A 19,279-nucleotide genomic window follows, 5' to 3' on the forward strand; every position below is an offset into this window, starting at 1 on the left:
GATAAAAAGATATCAATATTTAGTTGTAAACACATAAGTAACAAAATCTTTGTTTAATTACAATACAATTAGTTGCTTAGTCAAGATATTTAATGTTAAAAATCACAATGATAATTAGTCATACAAAAAGACAGCTTTCAATGAAATTTTCGTTAAGGTAAAATCAACTTGAAAATAATGCCAGCATCCAAAATTGCGAAAAAACACTTGAACAAAATGGTATATCTTACATGTAACTACACAAGTGTTTTGAAATAATATCTAAGTTTTATACATCTTACATATAACCACTGTTTTATCATTGTAATATTCACGTCTTATATAACTTATTTATATAACATCCGTGTATTCTAAAATCGTGATAATATTAATTTTAGAAAAAAGCTCAGTATTCTATGCGCGTATTGGGCAAAATATATTCACTAATAACAGATGAAGATTTTAAACACACGTTTGTAAATGTATTAGCGCTCGTTAAATGTGTAAAATATATCCTAATACATATACAAATGTATATTCAAAATTATTCACAAGTGATTTACAAATATACGTTTCACCCAATATTATTTTGTGTATAACTATTACCATTTTAGTTTAATCTGTTCATTTTAGTTACATCTCTTATAACACTTTCTGTATTTTAAATAATATATGGACATACGTTTGGGCATATGTTTGGATTGAAGAAAAGAAGAGAGAAAGAAAAAGATAACAAAGAAACTGTAATTGCAAAAGGTACAAGTAAAGTGAACAGTCCTATGTTTATTACCCTCCTTTCACTCTCTCTCTCTCTCTCTCTCTCTCTCTCTCTCTTACCTTTATTCGCCAGATTTAAGATCTTAGGAGATAAAACGACTCTATCATGAATAATCGTTCTTTACCGTTGTCTCAAGTTACGCACCATAATGCGTTGGTTCATGTAAATTATCAACGTCACGCTGCTCTGTATAAAGTTACACTCGCGATATGTTGGTTTGCCATAACTTCGACAATTGCATCACGTATACCGTAACAAAATGTGCAGCCAAATGGATTGGTTGTGTTTGTTGAAGATGCACGATTCAATACCACGGGGCGCGCGCTTGCTTTCAGTTGCTCGCTCACTCTATCCCATTTTGTATAGGCAGTGATCTATGCAAAGTAAGATTAGATCGAGCTCTCGTTAATAATAGAATAATAATGTAAAGTGTCTCGTTAAAAGAAGAAAAAAAAACGTATCGAAATATCTTACCGTAACGGGAGAGGGAGAAACGTCGATCAGTTTTCCCGATTCCGTGGAATTATTCTCAGGAGGCAAAGTTAAAGAAAATTCGCAACGGTGATACATATTAAAGTTGTAGTGTCCCGGATAATTGGTGTGAAGTACAAACTTTTTCACGCATTGAGTTTTGGCGTTGAATAAGACATCCTGTGAACAATAGTAAATGCAAAAAAAGAAAAACAAGATCAACACACAGATAAAAAAAAAGTACATAATAGGACGAAAATACAATACTCACCAAACCTAAAGTAAAATAATTATAGAAGAAGTCCGACCGTCTTATTTTGTCCCGCTTGTGCGCGTGTGGACTGTGGATACGCATCTTGTCTTCGGCTTTATAGAATACTCTAGACGGGGCACCGAGTGCACTTAAAACATCTTCGCAAGTGTCTCCGAATAATACCTGAAGTGATAAAGGATAGTCACAATTAATCATACGAATTCCAAGTCTCGTTTCTGCGAACGGTATATTTCAAATATGATCTTAAATTTGTCCCAGCGTTATACGATCTAATGGTAAAGTATAACCTCTTTGATTAAACATCGTTTCTTCGGCTCCAATAGTACCCTCGTTCCGGAACTACCTTCTGTGAAGAGATGCAATCTAAGCCCCCTGGTGCGTGCTTTGTCTCTAATGATATCAGCTTTTTCTAAGTACAAATTGTTATGATAACAGACCTGTTAAAAGACATGGCGCGTTAACGATCCATTCATCTTATTTTAGAAGAGATCACACGCAAATGCGGCCGAAGCTTAAAAGCGTAATTACAAGCGGTAAAGGTGGCGGTGGCGCTTTCGAGCCGTGTTCTTCGCTACTACCACCGGCTGGCATATTTCCGATATAAATCGCCGTTTTTGCAACCAGAGGAGAAGTCCCGTTAGGGAACTGCAACGAGCCTAATCCATGAGCATAGCCGGGCTGGAACTTTGAGTCGATTGGAAAGTAAAACGACAGTCCTCGGAAATTCAGCACGAACACCTACGATTCATTGTTACATTTATTATATATATGCACTGTGTAAATACCACATAAATTATACTTATTCTATATTAAAATTCTATATAAAATTATTTTTATCGAACAGTAAATCTTAATATGCATTGCTGTGCATTGCCTTTTGCCCATTGAATCGAAGATAATGGCATACCTGTTTTTCACTGTCGTAAACACCAGGATGGGTCGCTCCGAAAGAATGCTCTATCTGCTCGATCGAGGGTAACACCTCCGGCGAATTGAACGGCAAACCGCAATACTTCAATTTCACCAACTTCATATTGTAAATTTCAATTATCTTAAGCCTTTGTACAATGGGATCGAATATAAGCCGAATTCCATCGTGAGGTAAATTTATCACTAAATCTACGTCTAACGGGTTCTGCAAATGCACATTCAATGCTCAATGTATCGTTTTATTAATTGTTCGCCTGCACGATTGTGAAAAGGCTAGCATTTGGTATATATTTAGAAGCTCTTACACAAGTTGTACATTTAATAAATATCGGGATGCACTTACACTGTCGCTATAAAGTACTTGTACTCCTCTTATAACACCGACTTGAGATTGTATTATTGATACTGACTGAGAGAAATGCATACCTGCAACAAAAGTATAGGCAAAATTAATGTTTAAGTCAGCGCCTGTAATTATTTGAATGACAGATAACAAGTGTCATTATCTCGTATTTTACTTTCTCTCCATATTCCATTTAGTGTTTACATCTATTTCTCATTTCATTCCTTATGTTAAGAGCACAAACATCATGCGCATATCTATAGTCGATTATACGCTCGTCACAGTATATTTGTTGTTTACTCACATGCATGCTGATGTAATAGATGGAGCGGACACAAAGGATTAAAAATATTCGACAGATTCGTTACATTACGTGCGTATTGTTAAACGATGGAAAATAAATCAATAAATAACGATGATATCTGGTGTCGTTGGTGGATCAGTGGAATATTTAGACGAGTAAACAGATCGAAAGTAGGGACTGGACAAGTCACGTAGTGCGTAGCTAGGCACGCTCGCCGATGTCGCAAGACATCGCGACCGATCAGCTGTGCGCGATCCGATCGTTGGGTAAAATTTCACGCGATAAATTTAATGCGCGTCACGCGAAGATCATAACAATAACACACTCGTCTCGCTCTCTCCGTTTCATCACTTGCCTAAAATAAATTCCCACTGCTCGCATCCAAGAGACCTTTCGGGCACCACCTCCAGCTCCAACATTTTATCTCTTGCCTCGTACCGCCTCGTTTGGAACAACGGAACTGTACGCCGAGCGCAAAGTGATTCGAATTATCATGAGAATTGCTTTCACTTCTTCGCGAGTATTGCGTTGCTTCTTTGTCTATTGATGTGTCGCTTGATTATTAATCACACAGATAGCCATGTTGTAGTTGTGTCCCAAACAATAAACTTCTTCCTCTGTTTTGACGCTTCTATGGTTCCTACGGCCTCTACGATTGGCGAACTGTCACTGAACAGCTGATACACACCGCGGAATACGAAGTATGAAGAAGAGCCTTTTCGTAAAAGAATCTATACGGTTACCTTTATGAATTCCAAGTGCACGAAGCCGCGCACTTTCTGCACCTTACCCGTAAACCCCCTTTCTTCCGGCCAGTTTAACGACACGAATCGACTAACGTAAAGGCGGTCACATGTGAAAAAAGTTTGTGTATTTCGCGTAAGAATAAGCCAAATGATACATGCATGTCCTGCACGGATGATAACTGTACACGAGCTTCCACAGATTTATAACAAATGGCCGTGGTCGGTAATATCGGCGCCCTGCAATTATCCCGAGTTCCATCTGCGATGAGATCGCGACAGAAGAGCGAACACAGCCGCGTCTTTAACCAAGAATTACGTGCGTGACTTCGCAAATGGCATAATTGGTTCTGGCGTACGGGATATTCCGTAACTTGCGACATCAATTTTAACGATTTATTCTTCTCTGACGATCGAGGCAATCAAGACAATTGAGGCAATCGACCGTTGCTTAGCGGCAATTTGAAAACGCAGCATGTTTCCGACTTGGATGTGTGTATCGTCGAGATTTTTTTCTTTCCCAAGCGAGCCAAGCCTCCCCGAGAGGTCGAGCAAGGAGAAAAACAAGTCCCCCCTTCCTCATTCGCGCGATTTTAACTGACGAAATAAATAAAATACATTGCAATTATTGCAATTATTCCCCGTGCAGTATCACGGACACTCGAGATGATGTTTCGTAATGTCAGTTTCAAAAATAGAGCGCGGGTCTCCGCAGATCTCTCCTCTTTATTACGAAGTGCGGAGGTTAAAGACCATGATAATAACGCTCGGGGGAATTGCTCAACTCGTCGCTGGGGGGCTCCTTCATTGTAAATACGTTAGGCAACGAAGCTGGCAAATATCAGGCGTTTATAGATGTTTTTCGTTTCGCTAAATGAACACATCGTGATAAAGGAAGAGAAAAAGGAAACACATGATATTCAAGTGATTTGCAAATCGCAGCCGTTTGTGATAAAGAAAAAAAGAAAAGACTTTTCTCCAACCACCGCACGTTCCCGCTACACACGCATGCAACGGACACAGCCGTCTGAAGGTGAAGGAAAAAAAATACCTGCATGTAGAAGGAGACACATGAGGCGGCACATTCGTTTCATTCCTCCTCCTATCTCTGACCTGTGTCAGCTGTTTTACACTTTGTTCCGTCTACGAGTCCGTACTCAACGCCGTAAATGCGCGTCGGTCTCTCTCGCGTGAACTTTCTAAAATTTCCGCGGATAAAACAAACGTGATAGGAGGAAGAAAGTATATCCGATACGTATACGAAATAAATAAATAATTGTTCCTTTCTTTTACACGCTCATCATTGTAATAAATTTTCGCACGCGTTCATTACACAACGTATTCTTGCGACACGCGTACTTTGACAAATTGAAGAAAATAAATGCAAAAGAACGTCAGCGAGAAGGTGAAATAACGTTAGTCAAGCGCTATTCTCCTTCTATTTCTCCTCCCTCCTCCTCCCCCCTCTCCTCCTCTATCCCCCCTCTCTTTTCTTACGAAATCGATATCGACATATACATCATGCCAAGTCGAGCCTTCCTCTTATGCAATATCCTTGATAAGCAAGTCGTAGGCCACACGAGTCGAGCCTCCAGCTACGTCAGGCCACTTGACATGTGTTTGTGCGTGCGTCTGTTATATGTATGATTTCGCCATTCGCGAGCCCGCGATTCGGCAGCGTGGACGCGAGAGAAGAATATTATTCATATAACGACATACATCGGAATTCTCAAACTTCCAGCGATGTGAAAAAAAAAAAGAAATATCTGGCAACTATGTAAATGCTAAACCAATAAAGATGGAAAATTTCCTTAGGTATGAGTAAATAACGCGTAACGTGTACGTAGGGGAGTGATGACTTCCTGTTATGTGCGCGTATGTCGACCGATAAATCATCGAGTAACAATCGTTAGCAATGTAAAATGTAGATCAATTTATACAATTGAATGAATATGCAACAATTATATTATTATTATTACGAGTATATGGAAGAATTTCGTTCGTGAATATTGATATAATATAACATGACGTTAAACAATCTCGGTTTTTGTATATTTCATGTATTATATGATATATACGAATCACCTGTTTTCACGATCAACCAATCAACTGTTTAAGCTACGTCGACCGTAGAGCCGTCACTGATGGGCGCCGCTTCGTCGGCGATGTAACTTGAACGGGATCCGCTCCTGGCTTTGGTCCGTAGTCCACCTACCGTCTGGCTGCGATAATGTATAAATCCGATATTTTCCATGATAACACAACAGCGAAAGGACAAAGTCATGTTCATTAAAAAAGAAATAAAAATAAAAATATTAAAACGTGCTTATTTATGCCCCATGAGCTATCGTTCGTGCCCTTTTCATTTCTTCATTGCCAATTACATACGTACGCGCGTTATATCCTCTTTCTCTCTCTCTCTCTCTTTTATATAATGGACGCGCAGCAATTCTAAATACTATTGCATCATTTACTCCGTTTGTTTCAGTCGCACACAAGAAACGATTGTTAATAATCGCTTAATTAGTTTCTCTGTTGCGCCATATCGGTGTGCCTCGTTACACGCGAGACAGCCAGCTGTGCGTTTAGAGCTGCGCTCTCAAATCAATAATCATTCTAATCCCGAGTTGAGTTTTTTCGCTGGAAACTCGTGAAAAATGCATCGAGAAGATACACGTTGCCCCGGAAAATATATTACTTCCGTTAAGACACGCGAGAGCGTGGCCGCCATTTTAAAATCACAGGAGGAGCGAAGTTCAATTAATCGAACCGAACAACGCTGGTGTTATCCGGTATCACAGAAAGGGAGTGGATTTAACTTCTCTTCTTCCTTTTTAGCGTTCACAATCTTATACGGACGCGAGAAACGAACCAGGGGAACCGGAATAACAGTTATTTTTAGTAATCTGCTCCGATGCTAATGTAATGCGTTGTATTTTTTTTTTCGCACTACGGATTTAATCGACGACTATGTATGAACGATTACGCAAATTCATTTCCAAGTGTTTTTACACGACAACATCGTTTCCAAGGGTGAAATCCTTCCACCCGGGTGGCTTCTCGATGATAGTACAATCCGCGGAATTAATCACCTCCCCCGGAATTCTTTTCCGGATATCTAACTTTTGCGGTACATGTTAAAAACGCGGAAGTAGGCGAGATAAATAAATTTATGACGAGGCATGAGGCAGCGATTGCGTACGATAAGGTGATCCGGTTTGTATTCTTCTCACTTGAACATTCTTCTTTGAACCTTGCTTTATGATATTGACACTGATACGAATGTGATAAGAGTTATTATATACACATTATATATACATTATATATATACATATACATCATTACAGAACGCGTTTCCTCTTTACCCTTCTCTTTCGCTGTTTTCAAGAAAGGAAATAAAGTTTATTTTCGTGAAAACTTTGCGTGCGGTATCGCCGCCTTTATCTTATCTATAAGAACACCTTGTGTATGTATGCAAATGTGGAATTTTTCAAGTTTACATATTCAAAGATGCCTACATTATCTATGTAGATGTTATTGCGGGGGATATTGCGAGGGACTATGCGCGGGAGAGAAAGAGAGAGAGAAAGTGAGAGTATCGCGAACGCGTAAACGCGACTCCGGATGACAATGATATGATTTACCCGGCGGTATAATTCTCTCCTTTCGTTCCGCGCGCGCGCGCGCGCGTATCGTCTAGTCGTAAACACGATTAAATAAAATTCTACAGCTCATTATCACTTATCAATGTTTTGTGCGGAATGTCGAGTGGGCCGAATAAAAGGCACGATCCCTTTCGTCGGAGCCCATAATTGCGCGGGCCGCGAATAGCGGTCTTACCCGTTTGTCGGCCGGCGCGGTGTGTACGAGCGAGTGACACGCGCGTGAGCGTGAGAGGCGATGTGTGCGTGAGGTAGATAGCGGAAAATCTGAAAGTCGATGAGCGAGGCACACGCTCACACGGAAATAGAACAGCGAGAGTGAGTTAACGACTTTCGGTATAAAATCAGCGTCCGAGCGGAGATTCCCGTTTTAATGCGAAAGCGAGTTTTAATCGTCATCGCCACCCCACTTTTGCTTTCCCAAGGTGGACACCCGACCGCGGCCCACGCGCGCACACACGCGTATACACACGTATGTAACGGATCCTTTGTCATTCGATACAGTATAGTTCAATATCGCAAACCCGTTTCGCGCAACTACGACAAACCAGGAGAGACCATTTTTCTCGCCTTTCCCGCGCGGGCTCGCTCGTGACGTAAAAGGTGTCGCGTCGCTTGATTTTCAACTATCTATCTCTTTATCGAATCCCGAGCTAGCGGGAAGGAGCGCGGGCCGCTTCGTAGGAAAGCGTTAGCCACTCGGAAGTGCTGCGCGTGGCTGCCACGTAAACCTCATCGGCCGTTTCGTTGTTAATCGCACGTTAACGCGCGCTCCCCACTATCTTATCGGTGGTCCAACGGTGACAGCGCTCATCAACCAATCGGACGGGAGGATCTCGCGGGCTCGTTCGAGCACAATATATTTGGCTGTCGCATATAAAGAAGTCTTTCCGACGAGGCAGGCCGACATGCCGCCTAAACTCCACCGCATCAGCTGGCAAGACCTGGCGCGAATTTCGCGACGGTTCGACGGCAGCAGGAACTTCTTCGTCGATTCCGGCTTTAGGGACAGCGTCGCCGCACGAACGAATTTCAGTACAATTTATGTCACGAAGACGTTCAACAACAGCCGTTCCATACATCTGTTAACACCGTCGGCCTTCAGGAACGAGAGAGCCCGCAAGATGCCACACGCCGTCGATATTTACCATCAGTCCCCGTAAGTGCCCTGTTCATTATTTTCATTTGCATTACGACGCTCGTTATATTATCATCGATTAAGACGGTTATCACTCCGCAGTCGGAAGCTCGAAGTAAGCGGGCTCCCCGTCTTAAGCGCAGTGAAATTTAAGCGGAATTTAAATTCGTACCTTAGCCGTACGATGCTTGTTAATTATCGTATCGTTCTTAGCTGTGTTAACATCGAGACACATTCGATTTCCTGTTTCTGTTCTACTCTTGCTTCGGCGATGCACAAGTTATCCTTTTTATTAATTGCGCGACGAGCTTTGTACTTTCGCCTCTAACATTTCACGGGTCACAGTCGTCTCATATTTGATTTTTCATTTGAACGGCTTTGCATTATTATTACTCTGTACTGCTCACGACGGATTGATTGTTATGTTAATTTTTGCACACCGAAGAAGGTCGAAATTCGTTGGGAACGATCGAGATACTTTGTATTTGGCATTCGATACTTTTGCCCCTCCTCTCTTCCCAAAGCGAAGTTTCGCTTCAACGCTGCCTTTTCTGCTCAACCTTTCAAAACTTAACGAACCAACGTCGCGAGCGCGCGAGAAGCGCTTCGGGTAAGCGCTTCAAATTAAAAGAAGATAGAGAAGACTCGGGCAGACTCTCGCGGATAAACAATCAGTTTGATGCAAAGAGGTCAATGAGGGAGCCTGAGCCGCAGGTGTCTGCGGAGCGCAATTATAGGTAGCGAATGTGAAAGCGTCAGGCTCTATAAATAAAAAAAGTTATATAATAAAGCAACACGCGTATGCCCGCGTCTCACTTCTTTATCCGCATAATCTAGCGGATCCCCCGAGCAATTCGGAATCGAATTTTCCTCAGCAGAGAAAGTTCAAGGTAGAAGGATTTGGGGGGGGGGGGTTATCACTTATCGCGATTTTCCAGTTTTTAATATCGCGTATCTTTACGACTTAGAGCCACGAATTAAAGTCTCATCTCGAAGTCTACCTGAAATCTTCCGCTCGGAGATGTTTTAAGTGGGGCATACGGTAAAAATCCCGATCAATAAGTGAGATATCGAGAAATGGAATAGAAACAAAGCAGCTGCGATAACTGAGAGAAGAGAAACGTGATATCACCCTCTCCCCATCCCCCCACCAGTGGGCAGTGTGCTTTACATCCTGCTTTGAAATCGAGCTTCCCTGACGCAACGATGTCACATCTTGCAACACGCGGGAAGCAAATTTTCGTTTCGCAAGGTTTCGATGACCATGAACGAGGAGCGTAGACTTGCACGGACGATAGTGTCGTAAATATGCGGCGAGCCCGCCTGTTACCAGCTGAACTGATAGCGACGAGAATCGTTAACTACTGGCTCATAGTAAAAGTAAAAGTGAATTTCAGCACGTATTACAAACCGCACAAATTGCCTTTCCTTTTCCTCTCGCGTATGAAAAATATTAGATGAAAATTTGAAAATTGAAGAATACGCGACACACACGCCGTGTGTATGTGTGTAAATTGTGAGAAAGATCTGAAAAATAGGGAACCGTTGTGCTTCTTTCAGATTCCCGAAATTTCTGGTGACCCACGCAGCGAAAAATCCGTCGGTCAAATATGATTACGATTACATTGGCAAAACACCGTTATTGAATGCGTCCGCGGTAGAAATCTCGGCGAAGCTCCGCCACTACATCGAGGAGTGTGCTTCTCTGTGCTGTCCCAAGGACATCTACATCTGCAACGGCACAGACGCGGAATACGTGCAACTTCTGAATATTCTGCAGAAAAACGGCACTATCGAGAATTTACCGAAATATGAAAATTGGTAAGTGTTTCGCGGCCCGCTCGTGAGGACCGGACTCGCGTTTTCTATGTCGTGCGGTTGTTAATTTATCGCGTTCTCCAACGTGCGAATAGCTGGCTGGCTAAAACGAACCCTGCGGATGTCGCACGCGTTGAGAAACGCACCTTCATCAGCACAGACGTGAAGAACGACACCATCCCTACACCGCGAAAAGGTACAATCGGAGAGCTCGGCAACTGGATGTCTCCGAACGACATGGACGACGCTATCTTGCAACGTTTTCCGGGTTGCATGAAGGGTTAGTGAAATTTCCTCTCACGTATTTTCACGACTCTGTTTCTCCCCCTTTCTCTTTCTATTTCGACGGGCTCGTTTCCCCGACACAAGTCTCATCGAAGAAGAAGAATCCCATCGAGATCTGTCATATTTGGCGTCTCATGCCATCGCTGTAATACCCCGGCGACAGAAATGTTGTGCCCGTTCGGAAAGGGTTCATCCCCTTCACGGACGAATGTTACAAACATGACGTCTAACGCGACAGCTGTTGCAGCTGCGAACGCGACGATAATTGTCTTTTCCTCTGACACACCAGGACGTACCATGTACGTGATTCCCTTCAGCATGGGGCCCGTGGGCTCGCCGCTTTCAAAAATCGGCATCGAGATTACCGACTCGGCTTACGTGGTATGCTCGATGAGGGTGATGACCAGGATGGGAGGTAAGGTGCTCGAGACGCTGGGGAACGACGACTTCGTCAAGTGTTTGCATTCGGTGGGCATCCCGAGGCACGATTCCAAGACCGTCGTGAACTACTCGTGGCCGTGCGATCCCGAAAGAACGATTATTCTACACCGACCCGCGAAGAACGAGATCGTGTCTTACGGAAGCGGTTACGGCGGCAACTCTTTGCTAGGGAAGAAATGCTTCGCCCTCCGTATCGGCTCGACGATAGCCAGGAAAGAAGGATGGCTCGCCGAACATATGCTCGTACGTGCCTGACATTGTTGTTTCTTTGACCTCTTTGTTTAGTTGTACGTTGTTTGATCCAATTCGATGTAATCTATTTCTTTTTCACGGCATCGATGCGATAACCGGTGATATTGCGCTTATTCGTTATTAACGAGGTAAATAACGGTTTATCTCTTCATCGCGTATCGAGAGTGAACGTATAATTTATATATATATGAAGCATCACGAAAGTTATTTTACCGGAAATTACTCGAGATATCGCGATTATTAGAGACTTAAGGAGATAAATCTCAGTTAAAACTCAGAGATTTATCTTGGCAGAATGATTGACTTGGAATTTTAAGACAACGTTTTATGGTCTGAATCTTCATCTAAATTATCTTTTTTTATATAACATACAGTGATTTGCTATCGATCACAAATAGAACGGCTTTTTGGTTCGAGATTTCGAACACGAGACACTCATTGTGTGTTATTTAAGACAAAGACGCATGATTTCGAAAGCGGAAGTGAAATAAATAAGACCTATCCGCTATTTCAGATATTAGGCATCACGAATCCGAAGGGCAAGAAGCGTTACATCGCCGCCGCTTTCCCGAGTGCGTGCGGCAAGACGAATCTTGCGATGATGCAGCCCACTTTGCCGGGTTACAAGATCGAGTGTGTCGGTGACGACATCGCGTGGATGAGATTCGACGATAAGGGACGATTGCGCGCTATCAATCCGGAGAACGGATTCTTCGGCGTCGCGCCTGGCACGAGCTCCGGCACAAATCCCAATGCCATGAGGACGATCTTCAGGAATACCATTTTCACCAACGTGGCCTCAACCAGCGACGGCGGAGTGTATTGGGAAGGAATGGAGAAAGAAATCGGGGATAACGTTCAGGTAAAACGAACGAATGTCTTCGGTTGTTGTTGTTTAATTTTCCCGAGGACAACAAGAGCGTAACAACCGGCGAAATGGCGGTATTTTGCGACAGGTGGTAGACTGGAGAGGCAACGATTGGTCCAGAGGCACGAAGACGCCGGCTGCGCATCCGAACTCGAGATTCTGCACGCCGGCTAAGCAATGTCCCATAATCGATCCCGCTTGGGAAGATCCAACCGGTGTTCCGATCGACGCTATACTATTCGGAGGCCGAAGGCCCGAAGGCGTGCCTTTAATTTACCAGGCTCGAAGCTGGCAGCACGGCGTTTTCATCGGCGCCTCGATGAGGTCCGAGGCTACCGCCGCCGCTGAGCACAAGGTATCGTAATCCGTTTAATCGCGTCTCAAATTTGACGAATATCGACCGTTAAATATCAAAGTGAGCGAGTCGAACTAAGCCCGAGCGCGCTTTGCAGGGTAAAGTGATCATGCACGATCCGTTCGCGATGAGACCGTTCTTCGGCTACAACTTCGGGCATTATCTCGCGCACTGGCTGAGCATGGCGAACGTGAAAAACGCCAAGCTGCCGGCGATATTCCACGTAAACTGGTTCAGGAAGAGCCCGAGCGGCAACTTCCTCTGGCCGGGATTCGGCGAGAACTCCCGCGTACTCGACTGGATTCTCCGAAGGATCGACGGCGAGGACATCGCCGCGGAGTCGGCCATCGGCCTGTTGCCGACACCTGGATCTATCAACGTTGAAAATCTCAACGAGGACGTGGACATGACGGAGTTGTTCCGGCTGCCGAAGACCTTTTGGCAAAAGGAGGTCGAAGATTTGGGGGAGTACTTTGACGCTCAAGTGGGACGAGATTTACCCGAGGCAATCGCATTGGAGCTCAAACGTCTTTCCCATAACGTCGATAATCTTTAATTTCCTCACGCTCATCCACCGAGCGCACAATCGACGTGTTGATATCCGTTGCTAAGAAAAATTCCAAGTATTCATATCTGAGGGTAAAGTTTCGCGCGGCTGGGGTCCGGGAATAATCGAAAGGAGCACTGACCGATTTCCGACTGTAATTTCTCTCGTCGGTGCTCTTGATTAATCTCGCTTAACAGAAACGAAGATATTACTTGCAAATGCGAAAATCGACTACCAGCATGTGACAAGGAGAAATTTTTAATATACACACTCAGACGGCAGGAACTTCTAAAAGACATCTTCGGGACATCTTGAAGATGTCTAAAGATAAACATCCTTATTTTTTCAAACGTCTTTTAGAAGCTCCTATTTACTTGGGTGCGTGTGACTACAAAATACAACAATGTTTCCTATATATCTTATATGTTGTTTTTACTCTGGTTCTCTCCTTAATCCTCTCTACGAAGATGTGCGTTCCCTTTGCTACATTACAACGAAGTCAGTCGCTTTAAATTGAATTGGAAATTCACGAGCTGAACGCATGCGATTCGACGCGCGTACGCAAGTCGCAGGCGTTTGCACGTTGGTTACGGATTTTGTTCCATCGGTACTCACCATTCCTGAGAATGGTGTTTGGTCTACCTGCTCTTCTGTTAGCTCAGAATCCGTCCCAATTACTTCATCCCATTCTGCATAGATTGAACGTTGTCTCGTCCGATGCTTTACTAACGGGAGAGCAGTTCAAATCCGTCAATTGCAGGAACGCTGCTGCACTCGCGTGGCTTCGGAGGATACTACGTTAGCGTCGCTGCATGTCCGACGAATCGACTATTATCAATCGATTGTTATCGATTTTCTCCAAGTATAGGAGGTTACCGCACTCGATGTGGCGCGCGCTGAAGTCGCCCAGTTAGAGGCTTTAAATATTCGGTATGCATGTATGATACACTAGAGAATACGTAAATCGGGTTTGAAATCTGGCGGCAACGTGAACAGACGTTGACAAGATACTTGTGTGCTCCTTTGTTTCTCGATAGATCACGAACCAAAGAAGTTTGTAAAAATGGGTATCACCGGTTTGTTGCCACTTTTAGAAAAGGCTTCTAAACGTACCAATATCAGCGAATTTTCTGGTGACACCGTGGCAATCGATACTTATTGTTGGTTACACAAAGGTGTATTTTCTTGTGCTGAGAAAGTGATGATGGGACAAACAACGAATGCGTTAAGTAACTTTATTTATATTGACATTCTTTGTCTTTTCAACATTCCATCTTTCATTATCTGTGTCTCTCTCCTTTCTTTCTCTTTAAAGTATTAATAATGATTAACGCTTATTTTCTTTCATTTTTTTTTATAGGTATGTTCTGTATTGTACAAAATTTATAAATATGCTCTTAAAACATAATATAAAGCCAATTTTAGTGTTTGATGGTCGGCATTTGCCTGCTAAAGAAAAAACAGAAATTAAGAGACGGGAGTAAGTAAGAAACATGGATTACTATATGGATATTCTAATCTTCAATAAACCAATGATTTGATTAAATTGGAATAAATCTACTTAGGTCTATCTTAAGCTTTATATAAATCATCGGAAGATTTATATTAATTTATACTGCTATATTATCTCTTAGGGCTAGACAAAGGAATCGCCGCAAAGCACTTGAGTTGATAAAAATGGGTCAGACTAATGAAGGAAAGAATTTGTTAAAACGAGCCATAGATATTACTCATGAAATGGCATTAGAATTAATTAAATATTGCCAGAGTGAGAATATTGATTGCATTGTAGCTCCTTACGAAGCTGATGCACAATTGGCATATTTAAATATCAGTAATATAGCAGATGTTGTCATTACAGAAGATAGTGACTTGACGTTGTTTGGATGCAAAAAAGTTAGTTTCAAGAATTTATTTAATTTTGGACTTGCTAATATTACTATAATCACATGTTCATGCTCAAATAAACCAAAAAAAATTATAGATATTCTTTAAAATGGACATCAATGGAAATGGAGTTTTGATTGAACAAGACCGATTACACCTGGCAATGGATATGCGACCTGAACAATTCAACATGGATGAACTACGTTATATTTGCATTCTGTCTGGTTGCGATTATCTACCTTCTCTCCCTGGTATTGGTTTGAAAAAGGCACAAAAGTTTATCACAAGAAATACAGATCCTAATATTCACAAGGTTAGATAATTTGTTATGCTATTTTCAAAGTAAAACGTTTGCTTGATGTTAATTGATATTAATTCAATGTTAAGGCGTTGGTACGCATTGGATCAGTTCTCAACATGAAGTCGTTAGAAGTGACCCAGGAATATAGGGATGCTTTTATATTAGCGGATATAACATTTAAACATCAGTTGGTATTTTGTCCATTACGAAGAAAACAAGTGCGCTTGAGTCCGCCAACAACTGATATTACTGAAGATCAATTACGATATGCCGGGCAAGAATTAAACGCGGATCTCGCTTTACAACTGGCTCTTGGCAATTGCGATCCGTGCACTTTGAAAATGCTCCATAATTTTAATCCAGATAAGATTGTAAGTAACTTTGAACTGTTTAACCACGATTAAACTACGGTGCTATGTCGTAATTATATACGATCTTTACAAATAATATGGTGCTATCAAAATGGAACTATCAAAATGTGTCTGAACTTGGTTGTATATTGTAGGAAAAAAAAAGGAAGCGAAGTACTGAAACAGGACGAATAACGATAAATCACACCAGCATTTGGTCAGGCAACTATGAATTGAGAGATAAATCAAAAGGAAAGAATCACACGTCGATTTTTGGAAATGCAATAACCAACTCGTTTGTCATTACTGAAAGAAAACAGGTTTTACAAAGGGACTCTTTAAAGGACGAGTGTGTCCCGTCAAAATTGAATAACAACCTGACTGCGCAGTGTGATAATGTTTTGGAGTGTCAAAATGTTCAAGAAAATATCTTGGATATGTATAATTGTCAAGATACGAAGTTAATTGCCAGTCCTGAACAGAAATCGGAGCAAATTTTAAGCTTAGAAAATAATATGTCACCGGAATTATCCAGGCAAAGAAATCCGTTTGTTAAACGTGTATCGGAACTCATGACTTCACCCAGTGTTTTATCTAGTGGAAATAATCGTCAAAGAGGAAGAAATTTAATGCGCATCAGGCGAACTATCATAGATGAGAATACTATAGTAGAAAGCAGATACTTCTCGAAAAAGGATAATGAACAGCACGATATATCCAAGTTAGGGAATAACACCGAAGTTGCTAATTCAGAAAGTAATGTAGGATGTAATATAATTGCAGATGCGGACGGCGATATACGTAATGTACACAGTAGAACAAGTCACGAACAACTAAGCTCCATAGAAAATACTGTCTCAGCGGAAAATATGAATGATACACTCTTCACGAATCAAAATGAATTTTTAACTAATTTTTACGAAAATGTTCATGAAAGATCATATTCTGACGACAGGATAACTGAAATATCGTCAACGATACAGTGTACAAGAATTAATGACAGTTATGTCTCAGATGATTCATTAGCATTAAGTTCAAACGTAAAACATATCGATCATTTCATTGATCACGAGAAAACGAGTAAACTACGAGGAGATTTGCGTAAATGGTCAAATATGAAAAGTTATCAGGTCACCCCGCGCAGAAGAATAGAGAATTCTAAAAAACAGATCACACCGAAATCGGTAAATATAAATTTATACAAACAAGATTAACGGAATATATATATAGAACTATTAATTCATTATCAAATTTTTTTATTCTTAGGCATCACCTAAAGTTAATTCAATAACGAAACAAACACGTCCAACTAGACAGTTGTCATCAGTTCCTAACCAGCAAAATTTATTAAGCATGTACGGATTTCAAAAAAGGTATGGAAAAATGTTTTTCTTTAATTTCGTGTATGTAACACATAAGGATATAATTTATGCTAAAAATTGTAACAAATTTATAGACTGTTCTCTTTTCATACAGGTCGACTCTTAAATATTAAGTTTACGAATTTATTTAATCCTGGACTATATGCGGTCTTGTGAGATCGTGTAATACACATAAACATTGACTAACAGCATTTTTTTTAAATGTGTTCAATGAAGTGTTGAGTGGAGTTCCAATGTCCAAACTAAAAAAAAATTGCTAGAATACGCTTTCCAGCTGGAAAACCCAGAATTTCATTTCGAGTTTTATCATTTTGCTGCTTCACATACACACTGCCAATTGAAGATCAATAATTGCTCAAGTTTATTCCTGCCTGGTGCAGAATCAACTATTATATAAGACAATGGCAAAGTATTAGCTATATCCTAATCATAGTGGAAAACCTAGTTTATGGCAAAAAAATTATATCATCTTTATATACATATATATTCTGTTATATCTGTGACAAGTATGTGAAAACATGTGTGTGTCTTTATACATATATACTATACATAATATATAAGAAATTGGTAAAAATACTCGCAATAAATACTTGTTTCGAAGACTAACGAATTGATCTGGTTATTATACTGATAAAGTAACAGTAGAGTTTTGTTTTAACCAAACTATTTTGTATTCGTTTCTTCCCATGGTCTCTGTATTCGTGTATTTTCCCAATTGTCGATGTCTACCTGAATAAAGGATATAACACGATATACAGTGGGGAAAATAATTGCATCCTTTGAACTTGTGAGACTATAGTTATCTTCAGATAACTTTACATTACCTTATTTTTAGACAATCGTACCTTTTGTAACTTCTCATATTCTTTTTCTAACGTAATCTCTTCCACTGGTTTTGTCAAAATTCCCACGTCTTTTACTTCATCTTTTACGTATCGAGTGTTTCTGTATTTGTAACTAAAAAATGAATTTAATGATAAAATGATGGCACAATTTTAATGCACATAAAACTTCATTGTGCATCTTTATATAGTACTTATATTATTACCGTATTTCTGCAAATTCTCGAAGGCCGAGTAATCCACCAAAGATAAAAATCATAAACGGTATGCCATATCTTAAATTGTTACGCTTAATCATATTTTTTACAAATTCGATGTTTTACTTGATATCAAATTCGACAGACCATACACATAGGTGGATATGTGTGCTATAGACTTTAAGATATTCTATTTCGATGCACTTTATGTTTCCATTAACTTTCAATCCACGTAAAAATCTTAAGGCGCAAATTCATGGAATGCTGAAACCAACGTCAAGTGTAGCCACGTGACTAGGTATGGACAAAATCATCGATGTCGCTCATTGGGGATAGTATTACATCTAGAGAAAATGTTAGGGACTATCCGATCGACGTATCCGACAAACTCGAACGATACATCCTTCATTAACGAACTTCAACGTTTTTCAAACACCGATACTTTTGCCCATTTCTAGTGTCGAGCATCAAAAAAAAGACATTTTAATTTTTAGTATGTTGTATATCTTACCAGAACAGCAAAAAAATGAGAAACGCTGACTCACAGATAACGGGTAAAATTTGTAAAATATATGCATAATTCCAAACAGAAAATTGTTTTGTGTTACGGATGAACTACCCTATTGCTAATTCTGAACTATTGCACACAATTCAACAATTATTGCACAACAGTTCAAAATTTTCTGAATTTCCGGCTTGCCTAGGTTCCCTTGTTAAAGCATGCGGACATTTTTGTAAGAATATAGTATTTATTATATATGAAACAATGATTGGGTTCATTAGAATATATAAATCTTAAATCGATATGTTTTTTACATGTACAATATTTTATGGCAAAACATGAATTCAGAAAACGTGCAATTAACTATGTGCAGTTTATCCTATCTTTGTCGTATATTTAAAGAAAAATAAAAATGTAAAATGTGTTTTCTGAATTCAAAATCTCCTATTTGCAATGCAGCTTTGTTCTTTATAACTGCATTAGTGAAATAAATTGCAGTGAGACAAGCATACGTTTTCTTACTTCAATTTATTGCACCAGTTCAGCTATACAACTATAAAGAACGGACTAATTGTAACGCCAATGAAATGTGCTATTAGAGTTAAGGTCATTTCAGACCCTAGCGATTAG

At 40.7% G+C, this 19,279-nt stretch overlaps 4 protein-coding genes across 8 annotated transcripts; 2 read left to right on the forward strand and 2 right to left on the reverse strand.

Moving 5' to 3' along the window:
• Positions 1-698: 698 nt before the first annotated feature.
• LOC106745447 (UPF0183 protein CG7083) lies at positions 699-4,077 on the reverse strand. 3 transcript variants are annotated; one of them, XM_014621071.1, is made up of 8 exons: positions 3,435-4,077; positions 2,776-2,858; positions 2,410-2,529; positions 2,031-2,240; positions 1,790-1,939; positions 1,500-1,664; positions 1,232-1,408; positions 699-1,131 (listed from the first exon to the last, which is right to left on the reverse strand). In XM_014621071.1, the coding sequence occupies exons 1-8, from the start codon at positions 3,496-3,498 to the stop codon at positions 934-936; spliced, it is 1,167 nt and encodes a 388-aa protein (XP_014476557.1). In that variant the 5' UTR covers positions 3,499-4,077; the 3' UTR covers positions 699-933. The 3 variants fall into 3 exon arrangements, with proteins under 3 accessions (XP_014476557.1, XP_014476541.1, XP_014476548.1); XM_014621055.1 differs by having other exon boundaries at positions 2,410-2,637; positions 3,435-4,076; XM_014621062.1 differs by lacking the exon at positions 3,435-4,077 and adding an exon at positions 3,080-3,398 and having other exon boundaries at positions 2,410-2,637.
• Positions 4,078-8,351: 4,274 nt separating this feature from the next.
• Positions 8,352-13,610, forward strand: LOC106745389 (phosphoenolpyruvate carboxykinase [GTP]-like). The gene is made up of 7 exons (XM_014620972.1): positions 8,352-8,643; positions 10,183-10,443; positions 10,536-10,720; positions 11,015-11,409; positions 11,933-12,280; positions 12,375-12,641; positions 12,739-13,610. The coding sequence occupies exons 1-7, from the start codon at positions 8,393-8,395 to the stop codon at positions 13,195-13,197; spliced, it is 2,166 nt and encodes a 721-aa protein (XP_014476458.1). The 5' UTR covers positions 8,352-8,392; the 3' UTR covers positions 13,198-13,610.
• Positions 13,611-14,171: 561 nt separating this feature from the next.
• LOC106745376 (exonuclease 1) lies at positions 14,172-17,293 on the forward strand. Of its 3 annotated transcripts, XM_014620948.1 has the most exons (8): positions 14,172-14,412; positions 14,549-14,668; positions 14,823-15,084; positions 15,173-15,388; positions 15,463-15,747; positions 15,882-16,910; positions 16,993-17,099; positions 17,203-17,293. In XM_014620948.1, exons 1-8 carry the CDS (start codon positions 14,252-14,254, stop codon positions 17,219-17,221), a joined length of 2,199 nt encoding a protein of 732 aa, XP_014476434.1. In that variant the 5' UTR covers positions 14,172-14,251; the 3' UTR covers positions 17,222-17,293. The 3 variants fall into 3 exon arrangements, with proteins under 3 accessions (XP_014476434.1, XP_014476425.1, XP_014476444.1); XM_014620939.1 differs by having other exon boundaries at positions 16,993-17,255; XM_014620958.1 differs by lacking the exon at positions 14,549-14,668 and having other exon boundaries at positions 16,993-17,242.
• A 377-nt stretch (positions 17,294-17,670) lies between these two features.
• Positions 17,671-18,396, reverse strand: LOC106745463 (cytochrome c oxidase assembly protein COX16 homolog, mitochondrial). The gene is made up of 3 exons (XM_014621086.1): positions 18,157-18,396; positions 17,954-18,065; positions 17,671-17,837 (listed from the first exon to the last, which is right to left on the reverse strand). The coding sequence occupies exons 1-3, from the start codon at positions 18,246-18,248 to the stop codon at positions 17,772-17,774; spliced, it is 270 nt and encodes an 89-aa protein (XP_014476572.1). The 5' UTR covers positions 18,249-18,396; the 3' UTR covers positions 17,671-17,771.
• Between the last annotated feature and the right edge of the window lie 883 nt (positions 18,397-19,279).

This window comes from Dinoponera quadriceps, unplaced genomic scaffold, assembly GCF_001313825.1.
Source record: "Dinoponera quadriceps isolate SergipeBrazil2010 unplaced genomic scaffold, ASM131382v1 scaffold120, whole genome shotgun sequence".
NCBI classification, from domain to species: domain Eukaryota; kingdom Metazoa; phylum Arthropoda; class Insecta; order Hymenoptera; family Formicidae; genus Dinoponera; species Dinoponera quadriceps.

What these genes read in the sequence shown, in the direction of transcription:
- LOC106745463 (XM_014621086.1), bottom strand. Translation starts at nt 18,248, where the DNA reads ATGATTAAGCGTAACAATTTAAGATATGGCATACCGTTTATGATTTTT. An exon ending in CGAGAATTTGCAGAAATACG is followed by an intron (nt 18,066 to 18,156) that starts GTAATAATATAA and finishes TTCATTTTTTAG; the next exon opens with TTACAAATACAGAAACACTC. An exon ending in AATATGAGAAGTTACAAAAG is followed by an intron (nt 17,838 to 17,953) that starts GTACGATTGTCT and finishes TCCTTTATTCAG; the next exon opens with GTAGACATCGACAATTGGGA.
- LOC106745389 (XM_014620972.1), top strand. Translation starts at nt 8,393, where the DNA reads ATGCCGCCTAAACTCCACCGCATCAGCTGGCAAGACCTGGCGCGAATT. An exon ending in TTACCGAAATATGAAAATTG is followed by an intron (nt 10,444 to 10,535) that starts GTAAGTGTTTCG and finishes ACGTGCGAATAG; the next exon opens with CTGGCTGGCTAAAACGAACC. An exon ending in CCGCCGCCGCTGAGCACAAG is followed by an intron (nt 12,642 to 12,738) that starts GTATCGTAATCC and finishes CGCGCTTTGCAG; the next exon opens with GGTAAAGTGATCATGCACGA.
- LOC106745447 (XM_014621055.1), bottom strand. Translation starts at nt 3,498, where the DNA reads ATGTTGGAGCTGGAGGTGGTGCCCGAAAGGTCTCTTGGATGCGAGCAG. An exon ending in TTTACGACAGTGAAAAACAG is followed by an intron (nt 2,241 to 2,409) that starts GTATGCCATTAT and finishes AATGAATCGTAG; the next exon opens with GTGTTCGTGCTGAATTTCCG. An exon ending in CACCGCCACCTTTACCGCTT is followed by an intron (nt 1,940 to 2,030) that starts GTAATTACGCTT and finishes GTCTTTTAACAG; the next exon opens with GTCTGTTATCATAACAATTT.
- LOC106745376 (XM_014620939.1), top strand. Translation starts at nt 14,252, where the DNA reads ATGGGTATCACCGGTTTGTTGCCACTTTTAGAAAAGGCTTCTAAACGT. An exon ending in ACAGAAATTAAGAGACGGGA is followed by an intron (nt 14,669 to 14,822) that starts GTAAGTAAGAAA and finishes ATTATCTCTTAG; the next exon opens with GGCTAGACAAAGGAATCGCC. An exon ending in AACAGATCACACCGAAATCG is followed by an intron (nt 16,911 to 16,992) that starts GTAAATATAAAT and finishes TTTTATTCTTAG; the next exon opens with GCATCACCTAAAGTTAATTC.